The following is a 25,731-nucleotide window of genomic DNA, read 5'->3' on the forward strand; positions in this document are numbered from 1 at the left end:
TTTTTACAGAAATTTGAAAAAACCGAAAAATCACTACAGTAAACCGCCATTTTCTGACTTTAGATTTCGTTCTAAATACTTAATTCTAATGTAAAATCGTTAGTTAAGCAAGATTCTTGTATTTAAAAAAATCTAATGAGAGGTGTTTTCAGAAAATTGAAGAAGCCGAAAAATCACAAGAGTAAAGTGCCATTTTCTGACATTACATTTCGTTCTAAATACTTAGTTCTAATGTAAAATCGTTAGCTAAGCCAGATTCTCGTATTTAAGAAAATCTAATGACAGGTTTTTTCAGAAAATTGAAAAAACCGTAAAATCATAAGATGAAAGTGCCATTTTCTGACATTAGATTTCGTTCTAAATGCTTCACCCCTATGCAAAAACGTTATTTAAGCAAGAATATCGTATTTTGAAGTATATCTATAATGATAGGTTTTTTCAGAAAATTGAGAAAACCGAAAAATCAGAAGAGTAAAGTGCCATTTTCTGACATTAGATTTCGTTCTAAATGCTTCATCCCTATGTAAAAACGTTATGTAAGCAAGAATATCGTATCTTGAAGTATATCTATAATGATAGGTTTTTTCAGAAAATTGAAAAAACCGTAAAATCACAAGAGTAAAGTGCCATTTTCTGACATTAGATTTCGTTCTAAATGCTCAACCCATATATAAAAACGTTATTTTAGCAAGAATATCGTATTTTGAAGAAAATCTAATGATAGGTTTTTACAGAAATTTGAAAAAACCGAAAAATCACTACAGTAAACCGCCATTTTCTGACTTTAGATTTCGTTCTAAATACTTAATTCTAATGTAGAATCGTTAGCTTAGCCAGATTCTCGTATTTAAGAAAATCTAATGACAGGTTTTTTCAGAAAATTGAAAAAACCGTAAAATCACAAGAGTAAAGTGCCATTTTCTGACATTAGATTTCGTTCTAAATAATTAATCCCTATGTAAAAACGTTATTTAAGCAAGTTTATCGTATTTTGAAGAAAATCTAATGATAGGTTTTTACAGAAAGTTGAGAAAACCGAAAAATCACTAGAGTAAAGCGCCATTTTCTGACTTTAGATTTCGTTCTAAATACTTAATTCTAATGTAAAATCGTTAGTTAAGCAAGATTCTCGTATTTAAAAAAATCTAATGAGAGGTGTTTTCAGAAAATTGAAGAAGCCGAAAAATCACAAGAGTAAAGTGCCATTTTCTGACATTCCTTTTCTTTCTAAATACTTAGTTCTAATGTAAAATCGTTAGCTAAGCCAGATTCTCGTATTTAAGAAAATCTAATGACAGGTTTTTTCAGAAAATTGAAAAAACCGTAAGATCACAAGAGTAAAGTGCCATTTTCTGACATTAGATTTCGTTCTAAATGCTTAATCCCTATGTAAAAGTGTTATTTAAGCAAGAATATCGTAGTTTGAGGTAAATCTAATTATAGGTTTTTTCAGAAAATTGAAAAAACCGAAAAATCGCTAGCGTAAAGTGCCATTTTCTGACATTAGATTTCGTTCTAAATGCTTAATCTCTATGTAAAAACGTTATTTAAGCAACAATATTGTACCTGGAAGGAAGTCTAAGAATAGGTTTTTACAGACATTTGAAAAAACCGAAAAATCACAAGAGTAAAGTGCCATTTTCTGACATTAGATTTCGTTCTAAATGTTTAATCCCTATATAAAAACGTTATTTAAGCAAGATTATGGTATTTTGAAGAAAATCTAATGATAGGTTTTTTCAGAAAATTGAGAAAACCGAAAAATCACAAGAGTAAAGTGCCATTTTCTGACATTAGATTTCGTTCTAAATGCTCAATCCATATATAAAAACGTTATTTTAGCAAGAATATCGTATTTTGAAGTATATCAATAGTGATAGGTTTTTTCAGAAAATTGAAAAAACCGTAAGATCACAAGAGTAAAGTGCCATTTTCTGACATTAGATTTCGTTCTAAATGCTCAATCCCTATATAAAAACATTATTTTAGCAAGAATATCGTATTTTGAAGTATATCTATAATGATAGGTTTTTACAGAAAATTGAAAAAACCGAAAAATCACTAGAGTAAAGTGCCATTTTCTGACATTATATTTCGTTCTAAATACTTAATTCTAATGTAGAATCGTTAGCTTAGCCAGATTCTCGTATTTAAAAAAATCTAATGACAGGTTTTTTCAGAAAATTGAAAAGACCGTAAAATCATAAGAGGAAAGTGCCATTTTCTGACATTAGATTTCGTTCTAAATGCTTAATCCCTATGTAAAAACGCTATTTAAGCAAGAATATCGGACTTTGAAGAAAATCTAATGATAGATTCTTTCAGACATTTGAAAAAACCGAAAAATCACTAGAGTAAAGCGCCATTTTCTGACATTAGATTTCGTTCTAATAGCTTAATCCCTATATAAAAACGTTATATAAGCAAGAATATCGTACCTTGAAGAAAATCTAATGTTAGGTTTTTTCAGAAATTTGAGAAAACCGAAAAAACACTAGAGTAAAGCGCCTTTTTCTGACATTACATTTCGTTCTAAAAACTTTATTCTAATGTAAAATCGTTATATAAACAAGATTCTCGTATTTAAAAAATCTAATGATAGAGTCTTTCAGAAAATTGAAAAAGCCGAAAAATCACAAGAGTAAAGTGCCATTTTCAGACATTAGATTTCGTTCTAAATGCTTAATCCCTATGTAAAAATGTTATTTAAGCAAGAATATCGTAGTTTGAGGTAAATCTAATTATAGGTTTTTTCAGAAAATTGAAAAAACCGAAAAATCGCTAGAGTAAAGTGCCATTTGCTGACATTAGATTTCGTTCTAAATGCTTCATCCCTATGTAAAAACGTTATTTAAGCAAGAATATCGTATTTTGAAGTATATCTAATGATAGGTTTTTTCAGAAAATTGAAAAAACCGTAAAATCACAAGAGTAATGTGCCATTTTCTGACATTAGATTTCGTTCTAAATTCTTAATCCCTATGAAAAAGCGTTATTTAAGCAAGAATATCGTATTTTGAAGTATATCTATAATGATAGGTTTTTTCAGAAAATTGAAAAAACCGTAAAATCACAAGAGTAAAGTGCCATTTTCTGACATTAGATTTCGTTCTAAATGCTCAATCCCTATGTAAAAACGTTATTTAAGCAAGAATATCGCAGTTTGAGGTAAATCTAATTATAGGTTTTTTCAGAAAATTGAAAAAACCGAAAAATCGCTAGAGTAAAGTGCCATTTGCTGACATTAGATTTCGTTCTAAATGCTTCATCCCTATGTAAAAACGTTATGTAAGCAAGAATATCGTATCTTGAAGTATATCTATAATGATAGGTTTTTTCAGAAAATTGAAAAAACCGTAAAATCACAAGAGTAAAGTGCCATTTTCTGACATTAGATTTCGTTCTAAATGCTCAATCCCTATATAAAAACGTTATTTTAGCAAGAATATCGTATTTTGAAGTATATCAATAGCGATAGGTTTTTTCAGAAAATTGAAAAAACCGTAAAATCACAAGAGTAAAGTGCCATTTTCTGACATTAGATTTCGTTCTAAATGCTTAATCCCGATGTAAAAACGTTATTTAAGCAAGAATATCGTATTTTGAAGTATATCTATAGTGATAGGTTTTTTCAGAAAATTGAAAAAACCGTAAAATCACAAGAGTAAAGTGCCATTTTCTGACATTAGATTTCGTTCTAAATGCTTCATCCCTATGTAAAAACGTTATTTAAGCAAGAATATCGTATTTTGAAGTATATCTATAATGATAGGTTTTTTCAGAAAATTGAAAAAACCGAAAAATCACAAGAGTAAAGTGCCATTTTCTGACATTAGATTTCGTTCTAAATGCTTCATCCCTATGTAAAAACGTTATTTAAGCAAGAATATCGTATTTTGAAGTATATCTAATGATAGGTTTTTTCAGAAAATTGAAAAAACCGTAAAATCACAAGAGTAATGTGCCATTTTCTGACATTAGATTTCGTTCTAAATGCTCAATCCCTATGAAAAAGCGTTATTTAAGCAAGAATATCGTATTTTGAAGTATATCTATAATGATAGGTTTTTTCAGAAAATTGAAAAAACCGTAAAATCACAAGAGTAAAGTGCCATTTTCTGACATTAGATTTCGTTCTAAATGCTCAATCCCTATGTAAAAACGTTATTTAAGCAAGAATATCGTAGTTTGAGGTAAATCTAATTATAGGTTTTTTCAGAAAATTGAAAAAACCGAAAAATCGCTAGAGTAAAGTGCCATTTGCTGACATTAGATTTCGTTCTAAATGCTTCATCCCTATGTAAAAACGTTATGTAAGCAAGAATATCGTATCTTGAAGTATATCTATAATGATAGGTTTTTTCAGAAAATTGAAAAAACCGTAAAATCACAAGAGTAAAGTGCCATTTTCTGACATTAGATTTCGTTCTAAATGCTCAATCCCTATATAAAAACGTTATTTTAGCAAGAATATCGTATTTTGAAGTATATCAACAGCGATAGGTTTTTTCAGAAAATTGAAAAAACCGTAAAATCACAAGAGTAAAGTGCCATTTTCTGACATTAGATTTCGTTCTAAATGCTTAATCCCGATGTAAAAACGTTATTTAAGCAAGAATATCGTATTTTGAAGTATATCTAATAATAGGTTCTTTCAGAAAAATGAAAAAACCGTAAAATCACGAGAGTAAAGTGCCATTTTCTGACATTAGATTTCGTTCTAAATGCTTCATCCCTATGTAAAAACGTTATTTAAGCAAGAATATCGTATTTTGAAGTATATCAATAATGATAGGCTTTTTCAGAAAATTGAAAAAACCGAAAAATCACAAGAGTAAAGTGGAATTTTCTGACATTAGATTTCGTTCTAAATGCTTCATCCCTATGTAAAAACGTTATTTAAGCAAGAATATCGTATTTTGAAGTATATCTATAATGATAGGTTTTACGGAAAATTGAAAAAACCGTAAAATCACAAGAGTAAAGTGCCATTTTCTCACATTAGATTTCGTTCTAAATGCTCAATCCCTATATAAAAACGTTATTTTAGCAAGAATATCGTATTTTGAAGTATATCAATAATGATAGGTTTTTTCAGAAAATTGAAAAAACCGAAAAATCATAAGAGTAAGGTGCCATTTTCTGACATTAGATTTCGTTCTAAATGCTTCATCCCTATGCAAAAACGTTATTTAAGCAAGAATATCGTATTTTGAAGTATATCTATAATGATAGGTTTTTTCAGAAAATTGAAAAAACCGTAAAATCACAAGAGTAAAATGCCATTTTCTGACATTACATTTCGTTCTAGATACTTAATTCTAATGTAAAATCGTTAGTTAAGCAAGATTCTCGTATTTAAAAAATCTGATGATAGGTTGTTTCAGAAAATTGAAAAAACCGTAAAATCACAAGAGTAAAGTGCCATTTTCTGACATTAGATTTCGTTCTGAATGCTCAATCCCTATATAAAAACGTTATTTTAGCTGGAATATCGTATTTTGAAGTATATCAATAGTGATAGGTTTTTTCAGAAAATTGAAAAAACCGTAAAATCACAAGAGTAAAGTGCCATTTTCTGACATTAGATTTCGTTCTAAACGCTTCATCCCTATGTAAAAACGTTATTTAAGCAAGAATATCGTATTTTGAAGTATATCTATAGTGATAGGTTTTTTCAGAAAATTGAAAAAACCGTAAAATCACAAGAGTAAAGTGCCATTTTCTGACATTAGATTTCGTTCTAAATGCTCAATCCCTATATAAAAACGTTATTTTAGCAAGAATATCGTATTTTGAAGTATATCAATAGTGATAGGTTTTTTCAGACAATTGAAAAAACCGTAAAATCACAAGAGTAAAGTGCCATTTTCTGACATTAGATTTCGTTCTAAATGCTTCATCCCTATGTAGAAACATTATTTAAGCAAGAATATCGTATTTTGAAGTATATCTATAGTGATAGGTTTTTTCAGAAAATTGAAAAAACCGTAAAATCACAAGAGTAAAGTGCCATTTTCTGACATTAGATTTCGTTCTAAATGCTTCATCCCTATGTAAAAACGTTATTTAAGCAAGAATATCGTATTTTGAAGTATATCTATAATGATAGGTTTTTTCAGAAAATTGAAAAAACCGAAAAATCACAAGAGTAAAGTGCCATTTTCTGACATTAGATTTCGTTCTAAATGCTTCATCCCTATGTAAAAACGTTATTTAAGCAAGAATATCGTATTTTGAAGTATATCTAATGATAGGTTTTTTCAGAAAATTGAAAAAACCGTAAAATCACAAGAGTAATGTGCCATTTTCTGACATTAGATTTCGTTCTAAATTCTTAATCCCTATGAAAAAGCGTTATTTAAGCAAGAATATCGTATTTTGAAGTATATCTATAATGATAGGTTTTTTCAGAAAATTGAAAAAACCGTAAAATCACAAGAGTAAAGTGCCATTTTCTGACATTAGATTTCGTTCTAAATGCTCAATCCCTATGTAAAAACGTTATTTAAGCAAGAATATCGTAGTTTGAGGTAAATCTAATTATAGGTTTTTTCAGAAAATTGAAAAAACCGAAAAATCGCTAGAGTAAAGTGCCATTTGCTGACATTAGATTTCGTTCTAAATGCTTCATCCCTATGTAAAAACGTTATGTAAGCAAGAATATCGTATCTTGAAGTATATCTATAATGATAGGTTTTTTCAGAAAATTGAAAAAACCGTAAAATCACAAGAGTAAAGTGCCATTTTCTGACATTAGATTTCGTTCTAAATGCTCAATCCCTATATAAAAATGTTATTTTAGCAAGAATATCGTATTTTGAAGTATATCAATAATGATAGGTTTTTTCAGAAAATTGAAAAAACCGAAAAATCACAAGAGTAAAGTGCCATTTTCTGACATTAGATTTCGTTCTAAATGCTTCATCCCTATGTAAAAACGTTATTTAAGCAAGAATATAGTATTTTGAAGTATATCTATAATGATAGGTTTTTTCAGAAAATTGAGAAAACCGAAAAATCAGAAGAGTAAAGTGCCATTTTCTGACATTAGATTTCGTTCTAAATGCTTCATCCCTATGTAAAAACGTTATGTAAGCAAGAATATCGTATCTTGAAGTATATCTATAATGATAGGTTTTTTCAGAAAATTGAAAAAACCGTAAAATCACAAGAGTAAAGTGCCATTTTCTGACATTAGATTTCGTTCTAAATGCTCAACCCATATATAAAAACGTTATTTTAGCAAGAATATCGTATTTTGAAGTATATCAATAGCGATAGGTTTTTTCAGAAAATTGAAAAAACCGTAAAATCACAAGAGTAAAGTGCCATTTTCTGACATTAGATTTCGTTCTAAATGCTTAATCCCGATGTAAAAACGTTATTTAAGCAAGAATATCGTATTTTGAAGTATATCTATAGTGATAGGTTTTTTCAGAAAATTGAAAAAACCGTAAAATCACAAGAGTAAAGTGCCATTTTCTGACATTAGATTTCGTTCTAAATGCTTCATCCCTATGTAAAAACGTTATTTAAGCAAGAATATCGTATTTTGAAGTATATCTATAATGATAGGTTTTTTCAGAAAATTGAAAAAACCGAAAAATCACAAGAGTAAAGTGCCATTTTCTGACATTAGATTTCGTTCTAAATGCTTCATCCCTATGTAAAAACGTTATTTAAGCAAGAATATCGTATTTTGAAGTATATCTAATGATAGGTTTTTTCAGAAAATTGAAAAAACCGTAAAATCACAAGAGTAATGTGCCATTTTCTGACATTAGATTTCGTTCTAAATGCTCAATCCCTATGAAAAAGCGTTATTTAAGCAAGAATATCGTATTTTGAAGTATATCTATAATGATAGGTTTTTTCAGAAAATTGAAAAAACCGTAAAATCACAAGAGTAAAGTGCCATTTTCTGACATTAGATTTCGTTCTAAATGCTCAATCCCTATGTAAAAACGTTATTTAAGCAAGAATATCGTAGTTTGAGGTAAATCTAATTATAGGTTTTTTCAGAAAATTGAAAAAACCGAAAAATCGCTAGAGTAAAGTGCCATTTGCTGACATTAGATTTCGTTCTAAATGCTTCATCCCTATGTAAAAACGTTATGTAAGCAAGAATATCGTATCTTGAAGTATATCTATAATGATAGGTTTTTTCAGAAAATTGAAAAAACCGTAAAATCACAAGAGTAAAGTGCCATTTTCTGACATTAGATTTCGTTCTAAATGCTCAATCCCTATATAAAAACGTTATTTTAGCAAGAATATCGTATTTTGAAGTATATCAATAGCGATAGGTTTTTTCAGAAAATTGAAAAAACCGTAAAATCACAAGAGTAAAGTGCCATTTTCTGACATTAGATTTCGTTCTAAATGCTTAATCCCGATGTAAAAACGTTATTTAAGCATGAATATCGTATTTTGAAGTATATCTAATAATAGGTTCTTTCAGAAAAATGAAAAAACCGTAAAATCACGAGAGTAAAGTGCCATTTTCTGACATTAGATTTCGTTCTAAATGCTTCATCCCTATGTAAAAACGTTATTTAAGCAAGAATATCGTATTTTGAAGTATATCAATAATGATAGGCTTTTTCAGAAAATTGAAAAAACCGAAAAATCACAAGAGTAAAGTGGAATTTTCTGACATTAGATTTCGTTCTAAATGCTTCATCCCTATGTAAAAACGTTATTTAAGCAAGAATATCGTATTTTGAAGTATATCTATAATGATAGGTTTTACGGAAAATTGAAAAAACCGTAAAATCACAAGAGTAAAGTGCCATTTTCTCACATTAGATTTCGTTCTAAATGCTCAATCCCTATATAAAAACGTTATTTTAGCAAGAATATCGTATTTTGAAGTATATCAATAATGATAGGTTTTTTCAGAAAATTGAAAAAACCGAAAAATCATAAGAGTAAGGTGCCATTTTCTGACATTAGATTTCGTTCTAAATGCTTCATCCCTATGCAAAAACGTTATTTAAGCAAGAATATCGTATTTTGAAGTATATCTATAATGATAGGTTTTTTCAGAAAATTGAAAAAACCGTAAAATCACAAGAGTAAAATGCCATTTTCTGACATTACATTTCGTTCTAGATACTTAATTCTAATGTAAAATCGTTAGTTAAGCAAGATTCTCGTATTTAAAAAATCTGATGATAGGTTGTTTCAGAAAATTGAAAAAACCGTAAAATCACAAGAGTAAAGTGCCATTTTCTGACATTAGATTTCGTTCTGAATGCTCAATCCCTATATAAAAACGTTATTTTAGCTGGAATATCGTATTTTGAAGTATATCAATAGTGATAGGTTTTTTCAGAAAATTGAAAAAACCGTAAAATCACAAGAGTAAAGTGCCATTTTCTGACATTAGATTTCGTTCTAAACGCTTCATCCCTATGTAAAAACGTTATTTAAGCAAGAATATCGTATTTTGAAGTATATCTATAGTGATAGGTTTTTTCAGAAAATTGAAAAAACCGTAAAATCACAAGAGTAAAGTGCCATTTTCTGACATTAGATTTCGTTCTAAATGCTCAATCCCTATATAAAAACGTTATTTTAGCAAGAATATCGTATTTTGAAGTATATCAATAGTGATAGGTTTTTTCAGACAATTGAAAAAACCGTAAAATCACAAGAGTAAAGTGCCATTTTCTGACATTAGATTTCGTTCTAAATGCTTCATCCCTATGTAGAAACATTATTTAAGCAAGAATATCGTATTTTGAAGTATATCTATAGTGATAGGTTTTTTCAGAAAATTGAAAAAACCGTAAAATCACAAGAGTAAAGTGCCATTTTCTGACATTAGATTTCGTTCTAAATGCTCAATCCCTATATAAAAACGTTATTTTAGCAAGAATATCGTATTTTGAAGTATATCAATAGTGATAGGTTTTTTCAGACAATTGAAAAAACCGTAAAATCACAAGAGTAAAGTGCCATTTTCTGACATTAGATTTCGTTCTAAATGCTTCATCCCTATGTAAAAACGTTATTTAAGCAAGAATATCGTATTTTGAAGTATATCTAATGATAGGTTTTTTCAGAAAATTGAAAAAACCGTAAAATCACAAGAGTAATGTGCCATTTTCTGACATTAGATTTCGTTCTAAATTCTTAATCCCTATGAAAAAGCGTTATTTAAGCAAGAATATCGTATTTTGAAGTATATCTATAATGATAGGTTTTTTCAGAAAATTGAAAAAACCGTAAAATCACAAGAGTAAAGTGCCATTTTCTGACATTAGATTTCGTTCTAAATGCTCAATCCCTATGTAAAAACGTTATTTAAGCAAGAATATCGTAGTTTGAGGTAAATCTAATTATAGGTTTTTTCAGAAAATTGAAAAAACCGAAAAATCGCTAGAGTAAAGTGCCATTTGCTGACATTAGATTTCGTTCTAAATGCTTCATCCCTATGTAAAAACGTTATGTAAGCAAGAATATCGTATCTTGAAGTATATCTATAATGATAGGTTTTTTCAGAAAATTGAAAAAACCGTAAAATCACAAGAGTAAAGTGCCATTTTCTGACATTAGATTTCGTTCTAAATGCTCAATCCCTATATAAAAATGTTATTTTAGCAAGAATATCGTATTTTGAAGTATATCAATAATGATAGGTTTTTTCAGAAAATTGAAAAAACCGAAAAATCACAAGAGTAAAGTGCCATTTTCTGACATTAGATTTCGTTCTAAATGCTTCATCCCTATGTAAAAACGTTATTTAAGCAAGAATATAGTATTTTGAAGTATATCTATAATGATAGGTTTGTAGCGGCACACGGCCGGCGACCGTAATAACCATAAAACTGTCCGCTTGCAGATGTCAAGGGGTCGACGGAGAGAAAACGTCCTTGACGTTTGCAAGAACCGGAAATTCCTTTGTTTCTTTATTTTTTATCACTGCCAGATGTACTGCATGCCTGGTCGCGGAGAAAGCCGCCGGCCGCGTACCGCTGCCTGGCCGAACGGCCAGCGCACCCCTACAGCGAGGGTTCATCGATGGCTGTCTCCCCCGCTAAACTAAGCGGGGGCAAAAGAAGACAGCGAGTCCCCCAAAACAGGCGTGGCCTTTTTGGGGGACGTAATATAAATAAGAGACCCGAGTCGGTCCAGAGGACAGTTGATATTTTTCAGTCCAGTCTTTCTGAGCCCTCAATTGGTGACCCCGACGTGATCGCACGAATAACGGTGTATAAGGTACTTTGATAAACAGATAAAGTTAGTAATGGCTACCCCTAACGAGGGTGCGTCGTACCCGCGAGGCGCGTCAGCGGAAGCATCTGTGTCGCGAGTGGCCGTTCGGATGCCCGAATTCTGTGCGTCGGACCCAGAAATGTGGTTTGGGATGGTCGAACGCAGCTTCGAGGCATCGGGTATTACGACCGAAGCCACAAAATTCGGGTATGTGTTAGGAGCATTGAATCCTGTGTACGCCGCGGAAGTCCGCGACATTATAATGAACCCGCCAAATACTGGACAGTACCAGAGGTTAAAAACGGAACTCATTCGAAGGCTCAGTTCGTCGCAAGAGCAAAAAACGCGACGTTTGCTGGAATCGGAGGAAATTGGAGACAGGAAGCCGTCTCAATTTCTGCGGCACTTGCGCGGACTGGCTGGCAACAACGTGTCAGATAGTGTTTTGCGTACGCTGTGGATGGGTAGGTTGCCTAATAGTATGCAGGTAATCTTAGCGACCCAGAAGGACGCGGAGATGGATAAGGTGGCTGACCTGGCAGATGCGATAGCCGAGACGATGGGTCCCCGAACTCAGGTAGCGGAGGCGTCGGCATCTACTGCAGCAGCCGCGGCACCGAGCAACGCGCCTCAAGACCTTGAGGCACTCATAAATTTAAAAATGGCGCAAATCAGCCTGTCGTTCCAGCAGGAGATTGCGGCGATCCGACACGAGTTGATTGGGAATGAACGTTCTTCGCGTTTCGATCGCCGGTATCGCCCCCGATCGCCTGCCCGTCGGGAGCCCCGTCAACGCTCCGTGTCGCAAAGACGCACGGAACAGAGGCAGGGTAAATGTTTTTACCATTGGCGTTGGGGAGCGAGTGCGAATCGATGTATTCCACCGTGCAATTGGAACTCGATGCAGGGAAACGAACCGGGCAGTCGTTGATGACGGCAGATGACTTGAGCCCGATGCCGCGCCGTCTATTTGTGACCGACAAGACGACTAGAACGCAATTCCTGGTCGATACAGGAGCCGACCTTTGCGTGTACCCACGATCCATGATTCGTGGCCCCGGGAAGAAATCGGATTATGTGTTGTTCGCGGCAAATGGGTCCGAAATTACAACGTTTGGTACAACCACGTTGACGTTGGACTTTGGGTTACGTCGCGAGTTTACGTGGAGATTTGTGGTAGCCAGTGTATCTAAGCCAATTATCGGCGTAGACTTTTTGTACCATTATGGTTTACTGGTAGACATTCGGAATCGCCGGTTGATAGACAATATAACTTCGTTGTCAGTGCCCGGGCAACCGGTAGGTAGAAGTGCTAGCGACATTCCCAGCGTGAAAACGGTTTCGGGGGATTCCATATACTTGGAGCTGTTGCAGAAATTTCCCGAAATCACGAGACCAGAGGGAATCCCGACTGTTAGAAAAAAGCATACAACGGTACATTATATCCGGACATCGCCAGGTCAACCGGTTAATTGCAGACCAAGGAGGTTGGCACCGGATCGACTCAGGGCAGCGAAGAAGGAGTTCGACGAAATGGTGAAGCTGGGGATTGCGAGGCCGTCCGAAAGCAGCTGGTCATCTCCTTTACATGTGGTGCCAAAGAAGGAATCAGGCGAGTGGAGACCGTGCGGAGATTACCGGGCACTCAACGACCGCACAGTTCCGGATAGGTACCCGGTAAAGCATATTGAAGACTTTGCGCAAAACTTATTCGGAAAAAAGGTGTTTTCAACGATAGACTTAGTGCGTGCGTACAATCAGATTCCGGTTGCGCCCGAAGATGTGTTTAAGACGGCGGTTACGACGCCATTCGGGCTGTTCGAATTTCCGGGGATGCCGTTCGGGTTACGCAACGCGGCACAGACTTTTCAAAGATTTATCGATGAGGTGCTTCGAGGACTAGATTTCGTGTACGCGTATATAGACGATATCATCGTAGCGTCGGAATCCGAAGCGCAACACCTCGAACATTTGAACATTTTATTTAATAGGCTAAAGTCGTACGGTATAGTAATTAACCCGGGCAAGTGCACGTTCGGAAAACCCGAGGTAGAATTTTTAGGTTATTCGGTATCACATAAGGGCACAAAACCTCTAGAATGTAAGGTGCGCGCGATCGTAGAATACCCCCAACCGGTTACAGCCAAACAGCTGAGGCAGTTTTTAGGTATGATGAACTTTTACAGACGATTCATACCTAGGGCTGCACAGGTGCAGGCAGCAATGAATAACTTGCTGTCAGGTAACGCGAAGGGTCGCACACCGATTCATTGGAATGCAGAGGCGGTAGTAGCGTTTGAGGAGTCAAAAAGAGCCTTGGCACAGGCCACCTTGCTGGCGCACCCGCAGATTGGCGCCCCCCTTGCGCTTACCTGCGATGCCTCAGACTTCGCGGTTGGCGCGGTTTTACAGCAGGACACCGGGAACGGTTGGGAACCGATAGGTTTTTTTTCAAAAAAACTCAGCGCGGCGGAGACGAATTACGGGGCCTACGATCGCGAGCTATTAGCTATATATTTAGCAATTAAGCAATTTCGGTATATGGTGGAAGGACGTGCGTTTGTTATATTCACCGATCACAAACCGATAACGTTTGCGTTTCGCCAAAAACCGGAAAAGTGCTCGCCGAGGCAATTTCGGTACCTAGATTTTATAAGTCAATTTTCTACCGACATCCGTCACGTTGCCGGAAAAGACAATATTATTGCCGACGCGTTATCCAGGATCGAAGAAGTGGAAGAACTTCTCGATTACGAAGAATTGGCGAAGGCACAAGACACCGATAGCGAACTCTCGGCCTACGTGCGAGGCGAGTGTGCGAGTGCTCTAGTGCTACGAAAAATGCGAATTCCTGGGTCAAACAGTTTTGTATGGTGTGATGTGTCGACGAGCATTGCGAGGCCATTTGTCACCGGAACATTCCGCCGCGCGGCGTTCGATACGGTGCACAGACTTGCACATCCCGGAATTAAGGCGACGGCGAAATTAATGACGGAACGATATGTATGGCCGTCAATAAAAACGGACAGTAAGCGTTGGGCGCGAGCGTGCGTCGCTTGCCAGCGTTCAAAAGTGTCCAGGCATGTACATTCGCCGCTCGGAAAGTTTGCGCCGTCGGAAAGGTTCGAACATGTGCATATTGACATTGTAGTGTTGCCCATGTCGGAAGGTCATAGGTATTGTTTGACCTGCGTGGACCGGTATACCCGGTGGCCGGAGGCGTTCCCGATGATAAATCAGGAAGCACAAACGGTGGCACGAGCGTTCTACGAGGGATGGATTGCTCGATTTGGGACCCCTCTTAGAGTAACAACCGACCAAGGAAGACAATTTGAATCGTCCTTGTTCAAGCATTTGAACGAGTTAACAGGGACAACACATTTAAGGACAACAGCATACCACCCAGCGGCGAACGGCATGGTGGAGCGTTTCCATCGACAGTTGAAGGCTGCCATTCGTTGCCACCAAGACGTTCAATGGACGAGGGTCCTTCCTACCATATTGCTGGGTTTACGCGCAGCCTGGAAGGAGGACACCAAATCAACGGCAGCAGAACTTGTGTATGGGGAGACGTTGCGTCTACCTGGTGAGTTCCTAGCACCGCGTCAAATAGAAGGCGAGTATGACGTTTCCAATTTTGCCGAGGAACTACGTCAGCATTTCCGGGGGATCACCCCAGCCGCAGGTAGTCACCACAATGCGCAGCGGATTTTTGTATATAAAGACTTAACAGTGTGTGAAAAAGTGTTTATCCGGAATGATAAAGTACGAACTTTATTGGAGCCACCGTACGATGGACCATTCGAGGTCATATCCCGGGGCCCAAAAAACTTTGTGATAAATATTAAGGATAAACCTGTTAATGTTAGTATTGATAGATTAAAGCCGGCGTACGTTGTTAATGATGCCGTTGATAATGAAGCGACTCAAACAATGCAGGTACCGCGGTCAGAACCGACAGTGTCTGCTCCGGAACAAGAGGTGCGAACTACACGTTCAGGAAGACGAGTGAGGTTTCCGGATAGATTGCAGATTGCAAAAATAAGATACTATTATGAATGAGTGAGAGAGTGGGATGTAGCGAGTATCGCATATACCGTCGTATGGCATGTCGCAGGGCAAGTTTTTGTTTTTGTTTTTGTTGTAGAAATAAGAATTGTATCGCGATTGGTCAATCACTGGCAAGGGGGTGATGTAGCGGCACACGGCCGGCGACCGTAATAACCATAAAACTGTCCGCTTGCAGATGTCAAGGGGTCGACGGAGAGAAAACGTCCTTGACGTTTGCAAGAACCGGAAATTCCTTTGTTTCTTTATTTTTTATCACTGCCAGATGTACTGCATGCCTGGTCGCGGAGAAAGCCGCCGGCCGCGTACCGCTGCCTGGCCGAACGGCCAGCGCACCCCTACAGCGAGGGTTCATCGATGGCTGTCTCCCCCGCTAAACTAAGCGGGGGCAAAAGAAGACAGCGAGTCCCCCAAAACAGGCGTGGCCTTTTTGGGGGACGTAATATAAATAAGAGACCCGAGTCGGTCCAGAGGACAGTTGATATTTTTCAGTCCAGTCTTTCTGAGCCCTCAGGTTTTTTCAGAAAATTGAGAAAACCGAAAAATCAGAAGAGTAAAGTGCCATTTTCTGACATTAGATTTCGTTCTAAATGCTTCATCCCTATGTAAAAACGTTATGTAAGCAAGAATATCGTATCTTGAAGTATATCTATAATGATAGGTTTTTTCAGAAAATTGAAAAAACCGTAAAATCACAAGAGTAAAGTGCCATTTTCTGACATTAGATTTCGTTCTAAATGCTCAACCCATATATAAAAACGTTATTTTAGCAAGAATATCGTATTTTGAAGTATATCAATAGCGATAGGTTTTTTCAGAAAATTGAAAAAACCGTAAAATCACAAGAGTAAAGTGCCATTTTCTGACATTAGATTTCGTTCTAAATGCTTAATCCCGATGTAAAAACGTTATTTAAGCAAGAATATCGTATTTTGAAGTATATCTATAGTGATAGGTTTTTTCAGAAAATTGAAAAAACCGTAAAATCACAAGAGTAAAGTGCCATTTTCTGACATTAGATTTCGTTCTAAATGCTTCATCCCTATGTAAAAACGTTATTTAAGCAAGAATATCGTATTTTGAAGTATATCTATAATGATAGGTTTTTTCAGAAAATTGAAAAAACCGAAAAATCACAAGAGTAAAGTGCCATTTTCTGACATTAGATTTCGTTCTAAATGCTTCATCCCTATGTAAAAACGTTATTTAAGCAAGAATATCGTATTTTGAAGTATATCTAATGATAGGTTTTTTCAGAAAATTGAAAAAACCGTAAAATCACAAGAGTAATGTGCCATTTTCTGACATTAGATTTCGTTCTAAATGCTCAATCCCTATGAAAAAGCGTTATTTAAGCAAGAATATCGTATTTTGAAGTATATCTATAATGATAGGTTTTTTCAGAAAATTGAAAAAACCGTAAAATCACAAGAGTAAAGTGCCATTTTCTGACATTAGATTTCGTTCTAAATGCTCAATCCCTATGTAAAAACGTTATTTAAGCAAGAATATCGTAGTTTGAGGTAAATCTAATTATAGGTTTTTTCAGAAAATTGAAAAAACCGAAAAATCGCTAGAGTAAAGTGCCATTTGCTGACATTAGATTTCGTTCTAAATGCTTCATCCCTATGTAAAAACGTTATGTAAGCAAGAATATCGTATCTTGAAGTATATCTATAATGATAGGTTTTTTCAGAAAATTGAAAAAACCGTAAAATCACAAGAGTAAAGTGCCATTTTCTGACATTAGATTTCGTTCTAAATGCTCAATCCCTATATAAAAACGTTATTTTAGCAAGAATATCGTATTTTGAAGTATATCAATAGCGATAGGTTTTTTCAGAAAATTGAAAAAACCGTAAAATCACAAGAGTAAAGTGCCATTTTCTGACATTAGATTTCGTTCTAAATGCTTAATCCCGATGTAAAAACGTTATTTAAGCATGAATATCGTATTTTGAAGTATATCTAATAATAGGTTCTTTCAGAAAAATGAAAAAACCGTAAAATCACGAGAGTAAAGTGCCATTTTCTGACATTAGATTTCGTTCTAAATGCTTCATCCCTATGTAAAAACGTTATTTAAGCAAGAATATCGTATTTTGAAGTATATCAATAATGATAGGCTTTTTCAGAAAATTGAAAAAACCGAAAAATCACAAGAGTAAAGTGGAATTTTCTGACATTAGATTTCGTTCTAAATGCTTCATCCCTATGTAAAAACGTTATTTAAGCAAGAATATCGTATTTTGAAGTATATCTATAATGATAGGTTTTACGGAAAATTGAAAAAACCGTAAAATCACAAGAGTAAAGTGCCATTTTCTCACATTAGATTTCGTTCTAAATGCTCAATCCCTATATAAAAACGTTATTTTAGCAAGAATATCGTATTTTGAAGTATATCAATAATGATAGGTTTTTTCAGAAAATTGAAAAAACCGAAAAATCATAAGAGTAAGGTGCCATTTTCTGACATTAGATTTCGTTCTAAATGCTTCATCCCTATGCAAAAACGTTATTTAAGCAAGAATATCGTATTTTGAAGTATATCTATAATGATAGGTTTTTTCAGAAAATTGAAAAAACCGTAAAATCACAAGAGTAAAATGCCATTTTCTGACATTACATTTCGTTCTAGATACTTAATTCTAATGTAAAATCGTTAGTTAAGCAAGATTCTCGTATTTAAAAAATCTGATGATAGGTTGTTTCAGAAAATTGAAAAAACCGTAAAATCACAAGAGTAAAGTGCCATTTTCTGACATTAGATTTCGTTCTGAATGCTCAATCCCTATATAAAAACGTTATTTTAGCTGGAATATCGTATTTTGAAGTATATCAATAGTGATAGGTTTTTTCAGAAAATTGAAAAAACCGTAAAATCACAAGAGTAAAGTGCCATTTTCTGACATTAGATTTCGTTCTAAACGCTTCATCCCTATGTAAAAACGTTATTTAAGCAAGAATATCGTATTTTGAAGTATATCTATAGTGATAGGTTTTTTCAGAAAATTGAAAAAACCGTAAAATCACAAGAGTAAAGTGCCATTTTCTGACATTAGATTTCGTTCTAAATGCTCAATCCCTATATAAAAACGTTATTTTAGCAAGAATATCGTATTTTGAAGTATATCAATAGTGATAGGTTTTTTCAGACAATTGAAAAAACCGTAAAATCACAAGAGTAAAGTGCCATTTTCTGACATTAGATTTCGTTCTAAATGCTTCATCCCTATGTAGAAACATTATTTAAGCAAGAATATCGTATTTTGAAGTATATCTATAGTGATAGGTTTTTTCAGAAAATTGAAAAAACCGTAAAATCACAAGAGTAAAGTGCCATTTTCTGACATTAGATTTCGTTCTAAATGCTTCATCCCTATGTAAAAACGTTATTTAAGCAAGAATATCGTATTTTGAAGTATATCTATAATGATAGGTTTTTTCAGAAAATTGAAAAAACCGAAAAATCACAAGAGTAAAGTGCCATTTTCTGACATTAGATTTCGTTCTAAATGCTTCATCCCTATGTAAAAACGTTATTTAAGCAAGAATATCGTATTTTGAAGTATATCTAATGATAGGTTTTTTCAGAAAATTGAAAAAACCGTAAAATCACAAGAGTAATGTGCCATTTTCTGACATTAGATTTCGTTCTAAATTCTTAATCCCTATGAAAAAGCGTTATTTAAGCAAGAATATCGTATTTTGAAGTATATCTATAATGATAGGTTTTTTCAGAAAATTGAAAAAACCGTAAAATCACAAGAGTAAAGTGCCATTTTCTGACATTAGATTTCGTTCTAAATGCTCAATCCCTATGTAAAAACGTTATTTAAGCAAGAATATCGTAGTTTGAGGTAAATCTAATTATAGGTTTTTTCAGAAAATTGAAAAAACCGAAAAATCGCTAGAGTAAAGTGCCATTTGCTGACATTAGATTTCGTTCTAAATGCTTCATCCCTATGTAAAAACGTTATGTAAGCAAGAATATCGTATCTTGAAGTATATCTATAATGATAGGTTTTTTCAGAAAATTGAAAAAACCGTAAAATCACAAGAGTAAAGTGCCATTTTCTGACATTAGATTTCGTTCTAAATGCTCAATCCCTATATAAAAATGTTATTTTAGCAAGAATATCGTATTTTGAAGTATATCAATAATGATAGGTTTTTTCAGAAAATTGAAAAAACCGAAAAATCACAAGAGTAAAGTGCCATTTTCTGACATTAGATTTCGTTCTAAATGCTTCATCCCTATGTAAAAACGTTATTTAAGCAAGAATATAGTATTTTGAAGTATATCTATAATGATAGGTTTTTTCAGAAAATTGAGAAAACCGAAAAATCAGAAGAGTAAAGTGCCATTTTCTGACATTAGATTTCGTTCTAAATGCTTCATCCCTATGTAAAAACGTTATGTAAGCAAGAATATCGTATCTTGAAGTATATCTATAATGATAGGTTTTTTCAGAAAATTGAAAAAACCGTAAAATCACAAGAGTAAAGTGCCATTTTCTGACATTAGATTTCGTTCTAAATGCTCAACCCATATATAAAAACGTTATTTTAGCAAGAATATCGTATTTTGAAGAAAATCTAATGATAGGTTTTTACAGAAATTTGAAAAAACCGAAAAATCACTACAGTAAACCGCCATTTTCTGACTTTAGATTTCGTTCTAAATACTTAATTCTAATGTAAAATCGTTAGTTAAGCAAGATTCTCGTATTTAAAAAAATCTAATGAGAGGTGTTTTCAGAAAATTGAAGAAGCCGAAAAATCACAAGAGTAAAGTGCCATTTTCTGACATTACATTTCGTTCTAAATACTTAGTTCTAATGTAAAATCGTTAGCTAAGCCAGATTCTCGTATTTAAGAAAATCTAATGACAGGTTTTTTCAGAAAATTGAAAAAACCGTAAAATCATAAGATGAAAGTGCCATTTTCTGACATTAGATTTCGTTCTAAATGCTTCACCCCTATGCAAAAACGTTATTTAAGCAAGAATATCGTATTTTGAAGTATATCTATAATGATAGGTTTTTTCAGAAAATTGAGAAAACCGAAAAATCAGAAGAGTAAAGTGCCATTTTCTGACATTAGATTTCGTTCTAAATGCTTCATCCCTATGTAAAAACGTTATGTAAGCAAGAATATCGTATCTTGAAGTATATCTATAATGATAGGTTTTTTCAGAAAATTGAAAAAACCGTAAAATCACAAGAGTAAAGTGCCATTTTCTGACATTAGATTTCGTTCTAAATGCTCAACCCATATATAAAAACGTTATTTTAGCAAGAATATCGTATTTTGAAGAAAATCTAATGATAGGTTTTTACAGAAATTTGAAAAAACCGAAAAATCACTACAGTAAACCGCCATTTTCTGACTTTAGATTTCGTTCTAAATACTTAATTCTAATGTAGAATCGTTAGCTTAGCCAGATTCTCGTATTTAAGAAAATCTAATGACAGGTTTTTTCAGAAAATTGAAAAAACCGTAAAATCACAAGAGTAAAGTGCCATTTTCTGACATTAGATTTCGTTCTAAATAATTAATCCCTATGTAAAAACGTTATTTAAGCAAGTTTATCGTATTTTGAAGAAAATCTAATGATAGGTTTTTACAGAAAGTTGAGAAAACCGAAAAATCACTAGAGTAAAGCGCCATTTTCTGACTTTAGATTTCGTTCTAAATACTTAATTCTAATGTAAAATCGTTAGTTAAGCAAGATTCTCGTATTTAAAAAAATCTAATGAGAGGTGTTTTCAGAAAATTGAAGAAGCCGAAAAATCACAAGAGTAAAGTGCCATTTTCTGACATTACATTTCGTTCTAAATACTTAGTTCTAATGTAAAATCGTTAGCTAAGCCAGATTCTCGTATTTAAGAAAATCTAATGACAGGTTTTTTCAGAAAATTGAAAAAACCGTAAAATCATAAGAGGAAAGTGCCATTTTCTGACATTAGATTTCGTTCTAAATGCTTAATCCCTATGTAAAAGTGTTATTTAAGCAAGAATATCGTAGTTTGAGGTAAATCTAATTATAGGTTTTTTCAGAAAATTGAAAAAACCGAAAAATCGCTAGCGTAAAGTGCCATTTTCTGACATTAGATTTCGTTCTAAATGCTTAATCTCTATGTAAAAACGTTATTTAAGCAACAATATTGTACCTGGAAGGAAGTCTAAGAATAGGTTTTTACAGACATTTGAAAAAACCGAAAAATCACAAGAGTAAAGTGCCATTTTCTGACATTAGATTTCGTTCTAAATGTTTAATCCCTATATAAAAACGTTATTTAAGCAAGATTATGGTATTTTGAAGAAAATCTAATGATAGGTTTTTTCAGAAAATTGAGAAAACCGAAAAATCACAAGAGTAAAGTGCCATTTTCTGACATTAGATTTCGTTCTAAATGCTCAATCCATATATAAAAACGTTATTTTAGCAAGAATATCGTATTTTGAAGTATATCAATAGTGATAGGTTTTTTCAGAAAATTGAAAAAACCGTAAGATCACAAGAGTAAAGTGCCATTTTCTGACATTAGATTTCGTTCTAAATGCTCAATCCCTATATAAAAACATTATTTTAGCAAGAATATCGTATTTTGAAGTATATCTATAATGATAGGTTTTTACAGAAAATTGAAAAAACCGAAAAATCACTAGAGTAAAGTGCCATTTTCTGACATTATATTTCGTTCTAAATACTTAATTCTAATGTAGAATCGTTAGCTTAGCCAGATTCTCGTATTTAAAAAAATCTAATGACAGGTTTTTTCAGAAAATTGAAAAGACCGTAAAATCATAAGAGGAAAGTGCCATTTTCTGACATTAGATTTCGTTCTAAATGCTTAATCCCTATGTAAAAACGCTATTTAAGCAAGAATATCGGACTTTGAAGAAAATCTAATGATAGATTCTTTCAGACATTTGAAAAAACCGAAAAATCACTAGAGTAAAGCGCCATTTTCTGACATTAGATTTCGTTCTAATAGCTTAATCCCTATATAAAAACGTTATATAAGCAAGAATATCGTACCTTGAAGAAAATCTAATGTTAGGTTTTTTCAGAAATTTGAGAAAACCGAAAAAACACTAGAGTAAAGCGCCTTTTTCTGACATTACATTTCGTTCTAAAAACTTTATTCTAATGTAAAATCGTTATATAAACAAGATTCTCGTATTTAAAAAATCTAATGATAGAGTCTTTCAGAAAATTGAAAAAGCCGAAAAATCACAAGAGTAAAGTGCCATTTTCAGACATTAGATTTCGTTCTAAATGCTTAATCCCTATGTAAAAATGTTATTTAAGCAAGAATATCGTAGTTTGAGGTAAATCTAATTATAGGTTTTTTCAGAAAATTGAAAAACCGAAAAATCACAAGAGTAAAGTGCCATTTTCTGACATTAGATTTCGTTCTAAATGCTTAATCCCTATGTAAAAACGTTATTGAAGCAAGAATATCGTATTTTGAAGTATATCTAATAATAGGTTCTATCAGAAAATTGAAAAAACCGTAAATTCACGAGAGTAAAGTGCCATTTTCTGACATTAGATTTCGTTCTAAATGCTTAATCCCTATATAAAAACGTTATTTAAGCAAGATTATGGTATTTTGAAGAAAATCTAATGATAGGTTTTTTCAGAAAATTGAGAAAGATTTGGATCTGAAAGTCTACCAAATGCTCAAAGAGAAGAACGAAACGAACCTGATTGCTGTAACAATGAAGTTTTTGCATAATAAGCTTAAGAAATTAATCAAAAAGATTTCCAAATATGATGATTTGTGTTGGGACAAAAGGTTGGACAGAAGAGCAGGTTGCAAGACCGAGATTGCAGAATCTAAAGCCTACGTCAATGTTAGAAAAATAATATACACTTCGAAAGTTTGATTTCTAAGGAGTTCCTGTGCTTAGAGGCAAATTGAAAGGTCGAACCTAGAAGCTATACGAAAAGACTCAAAAACTTATATGCGGAACCTATACATAAACAAGTATATCGCTCAGCAACGTTTACTGCAACAATTGTAGATATTTTCGTAAACCAACAAATAGTCTCACTGTTTATTTCGGAATTGTATCGCGAGTTCCTGAATGCAGTCAAATTAGAAGAATTTTTATACTCTTACAAATTTTCATAGATTTTACAAGATTGCAAATTTTCATTGTACAACTATCATAGGAGAAACATTATATGAAAACATTGAGAAATGCTAATAAAAACGACATAATTAACAAGTTGACATATGGTGGATTAACACGTAAAGATAAAGAAAAGCCTTTTTAGCTGACGAAAAAGACAAAAGAAGGGAAAGATATTGCCGTTATTACGAAACTCTCGTTACGAGAGTTTCCATCCACAGCAGCAAACCTTACCTGGATACTGAAGTTACTATAGCTGAAGAAGAAAAAAGTGACAAAATAGTAAATCTAAATATTACAGGTACAGAGCTTCGAGCAGGAGGCAGAGCTGGAGGCAGCTATTGCCGGCCATATAACTACATCATTTGTTTGGACAAAGATAAAAGAATACCTATCTCACTCTAACCCAGGATCGAACGAAGAAGCTCATAATCCTGTCCTTGTATACAATTTTTCTATTAATTTTTAAATTCCTACTAAATTCCTCACCTATACATTTCTACCTTTTTGCCACAACCTGCATTTTTCTTATGTATCTGCGCGAAATTAAGAAACTCTTATTGTTATATTTTCTGAACGAATTAAAACATGGATACATTAATTAAGCTTGTACCCATGTATCTCGGACCAGTGCTCTCGTGACCCTGTGCATTAAGAAGTACATGGGTTAATACACGGATATATTAACTATACGTGCATACGTGCATTTAGGGTCCGGTTAAATAGGTAATGTTCATAGTTCCCATTTTTTCACATAAGAGCATTTTCTCTAGAGACATAGTTCTATTCATTATTTCACTAGGATTATAGGGGGTCTTAAGGGTATTAAAAATTCCCACATCTCTAATTTTTCTATCCTCGTCAAGATTTGGAAAAACAGAAGGTAATTTCTGAATTGTTTCAATTAATTTACCTATACCATTTTTATTACCAACTTTTAACATATTGCTTTGCTCTAAAAGGGGTACTTTGACGCGATCAAAAATTAATTATACTTTAAAACAACAACAGAAAACAAATAAATACTTGAATGATATATAAGATTTTATGGTTTATTTTACGATGCTATGAACTATAAAATAACAGTGTTAATTTTGTTTCAAATGCTGTTTATTTAGGTTTTAACCGCTATCTTTCTGTATTCCTCTTTTTTAAAGATTGCTCGACGGTGTGCAGGATTCTTACCAAACGGGATTGCCTGGAACAAAAATTCAAAAGATGCTTAAAACTAAGATATATGTACATCGAACATTCCCATTTTTGTGAAAATTATCAAAATGACTGCTGTTTGTGTCTGACTTATCGAATTTGTACGAAAAATTTCTATGTTTTTTTTCTTCATAATTTCTAAAATTATTAGAAATTAGAAAGACACGGATCGTCAGTGTCTAATATATATATATATATTATACTAAAGGCATCTGCAAAATTTCGAGGTAATCGGTTGATCTAATCTCGAGATATTTTGCACACCGTTTTTAAAAACATTGTTTTAAGAGAAACGTGTTTAAAGTTTCCGAACGTAATTTTTCATATGTTAACACTACGGCGCGCACGTGTACGTGAATCAGCTATAGGCTTCTTATTTATAAAAGCAATTTTTTTAAAAGGCTGGAATATTTTGTAGTTTATTTTTAACATTTCAAACGAACTGCTACGTTAGACAAGAAAAATTCGATTTTTTTTTTCAATTTCAAAGTGTTCAGGTCCCTTAATATATCTAACATTTCGTTTTGAAGATGATGCGACGAGGCAAAAGTTCAAATATGATGCGGCAAGGACAGAGGTCGAGGATGAGTCAAGGGTGAAATCAGTAATTTCAATGACAATAATAAAAATCGTCTGCACGTTTATTCATTATTAGAGGTCGTTTGCAGACCATTTGTAGGAAATGTAGAAATAGGGATTACATGTAGGGTTATGTCAAAGTTATGTCAATTATTAAATTAGCAATAGTATATATGTATGGGTAATAAAAACAAAAAACTTGATTAATTCATCAAATGTTTGTTGTAATATGTGCCTTTTCTGCAGAATCTCTTGCTATCCCTGCTGCCCGACAACGCATTCTCGTCTAGGCCTTGTAAACACAACACGTCAGAAATGTACCGTGTACACCTACAAAAACATATTTCAAGTGTCTTAAAGATGTTTCGAAACAGACGCCTTTAAATAATCTTGTTTCGGGCGTCGTTTCAACGTCTGGAATAAGATGTCTTAAAGAAGGTAAGACGTTTAGACTTGAAATGGACGTGTTAGACGCTAGGGAACCAGACCAATCGA

At 33.4% G+C, this 25,731-nt stretch overlaps 1 protein-coding gene across 1 annotated transcript; it reads left to right on the top strand.

Annotated features, from left to right (window-relative positions):
- Positions 1-11,365: 11,365 nt before the first annotated feature.
- Positions 11,366-11,955, top strand: LOC143260028 (uncharacterized). Its single transcript, XM_076524561.1, has 2 exons — positions 11,366-11,803; positions 11,902-11,955. Exons 1-2 carry the CDS (start codon positions 11,366-11,368, stop codon positions 11,953-11,955), a joined length of 492 nt encoding a protein of 163 aa, XP_076380676.1.
- The last annotated feature ends 13,776 nt before the right edge of the window (positions 11,956-25,731 follow it).

Source organism: Megalopta genalis, chromosome 9, assembly GCF_051020955.1.
Source record: "Megalopta genalis isolate 19385.01 chromosome 9, iyMegGena1_principal, whole genome shotgun sequence".
Taxonomy (NCBI): domain Eukaryota; kingdom Metazoa; phylum Arthropoda; class Insecta; order Hymenoptera; family Halictidae; genus Megalopta; species Megalopta genalis.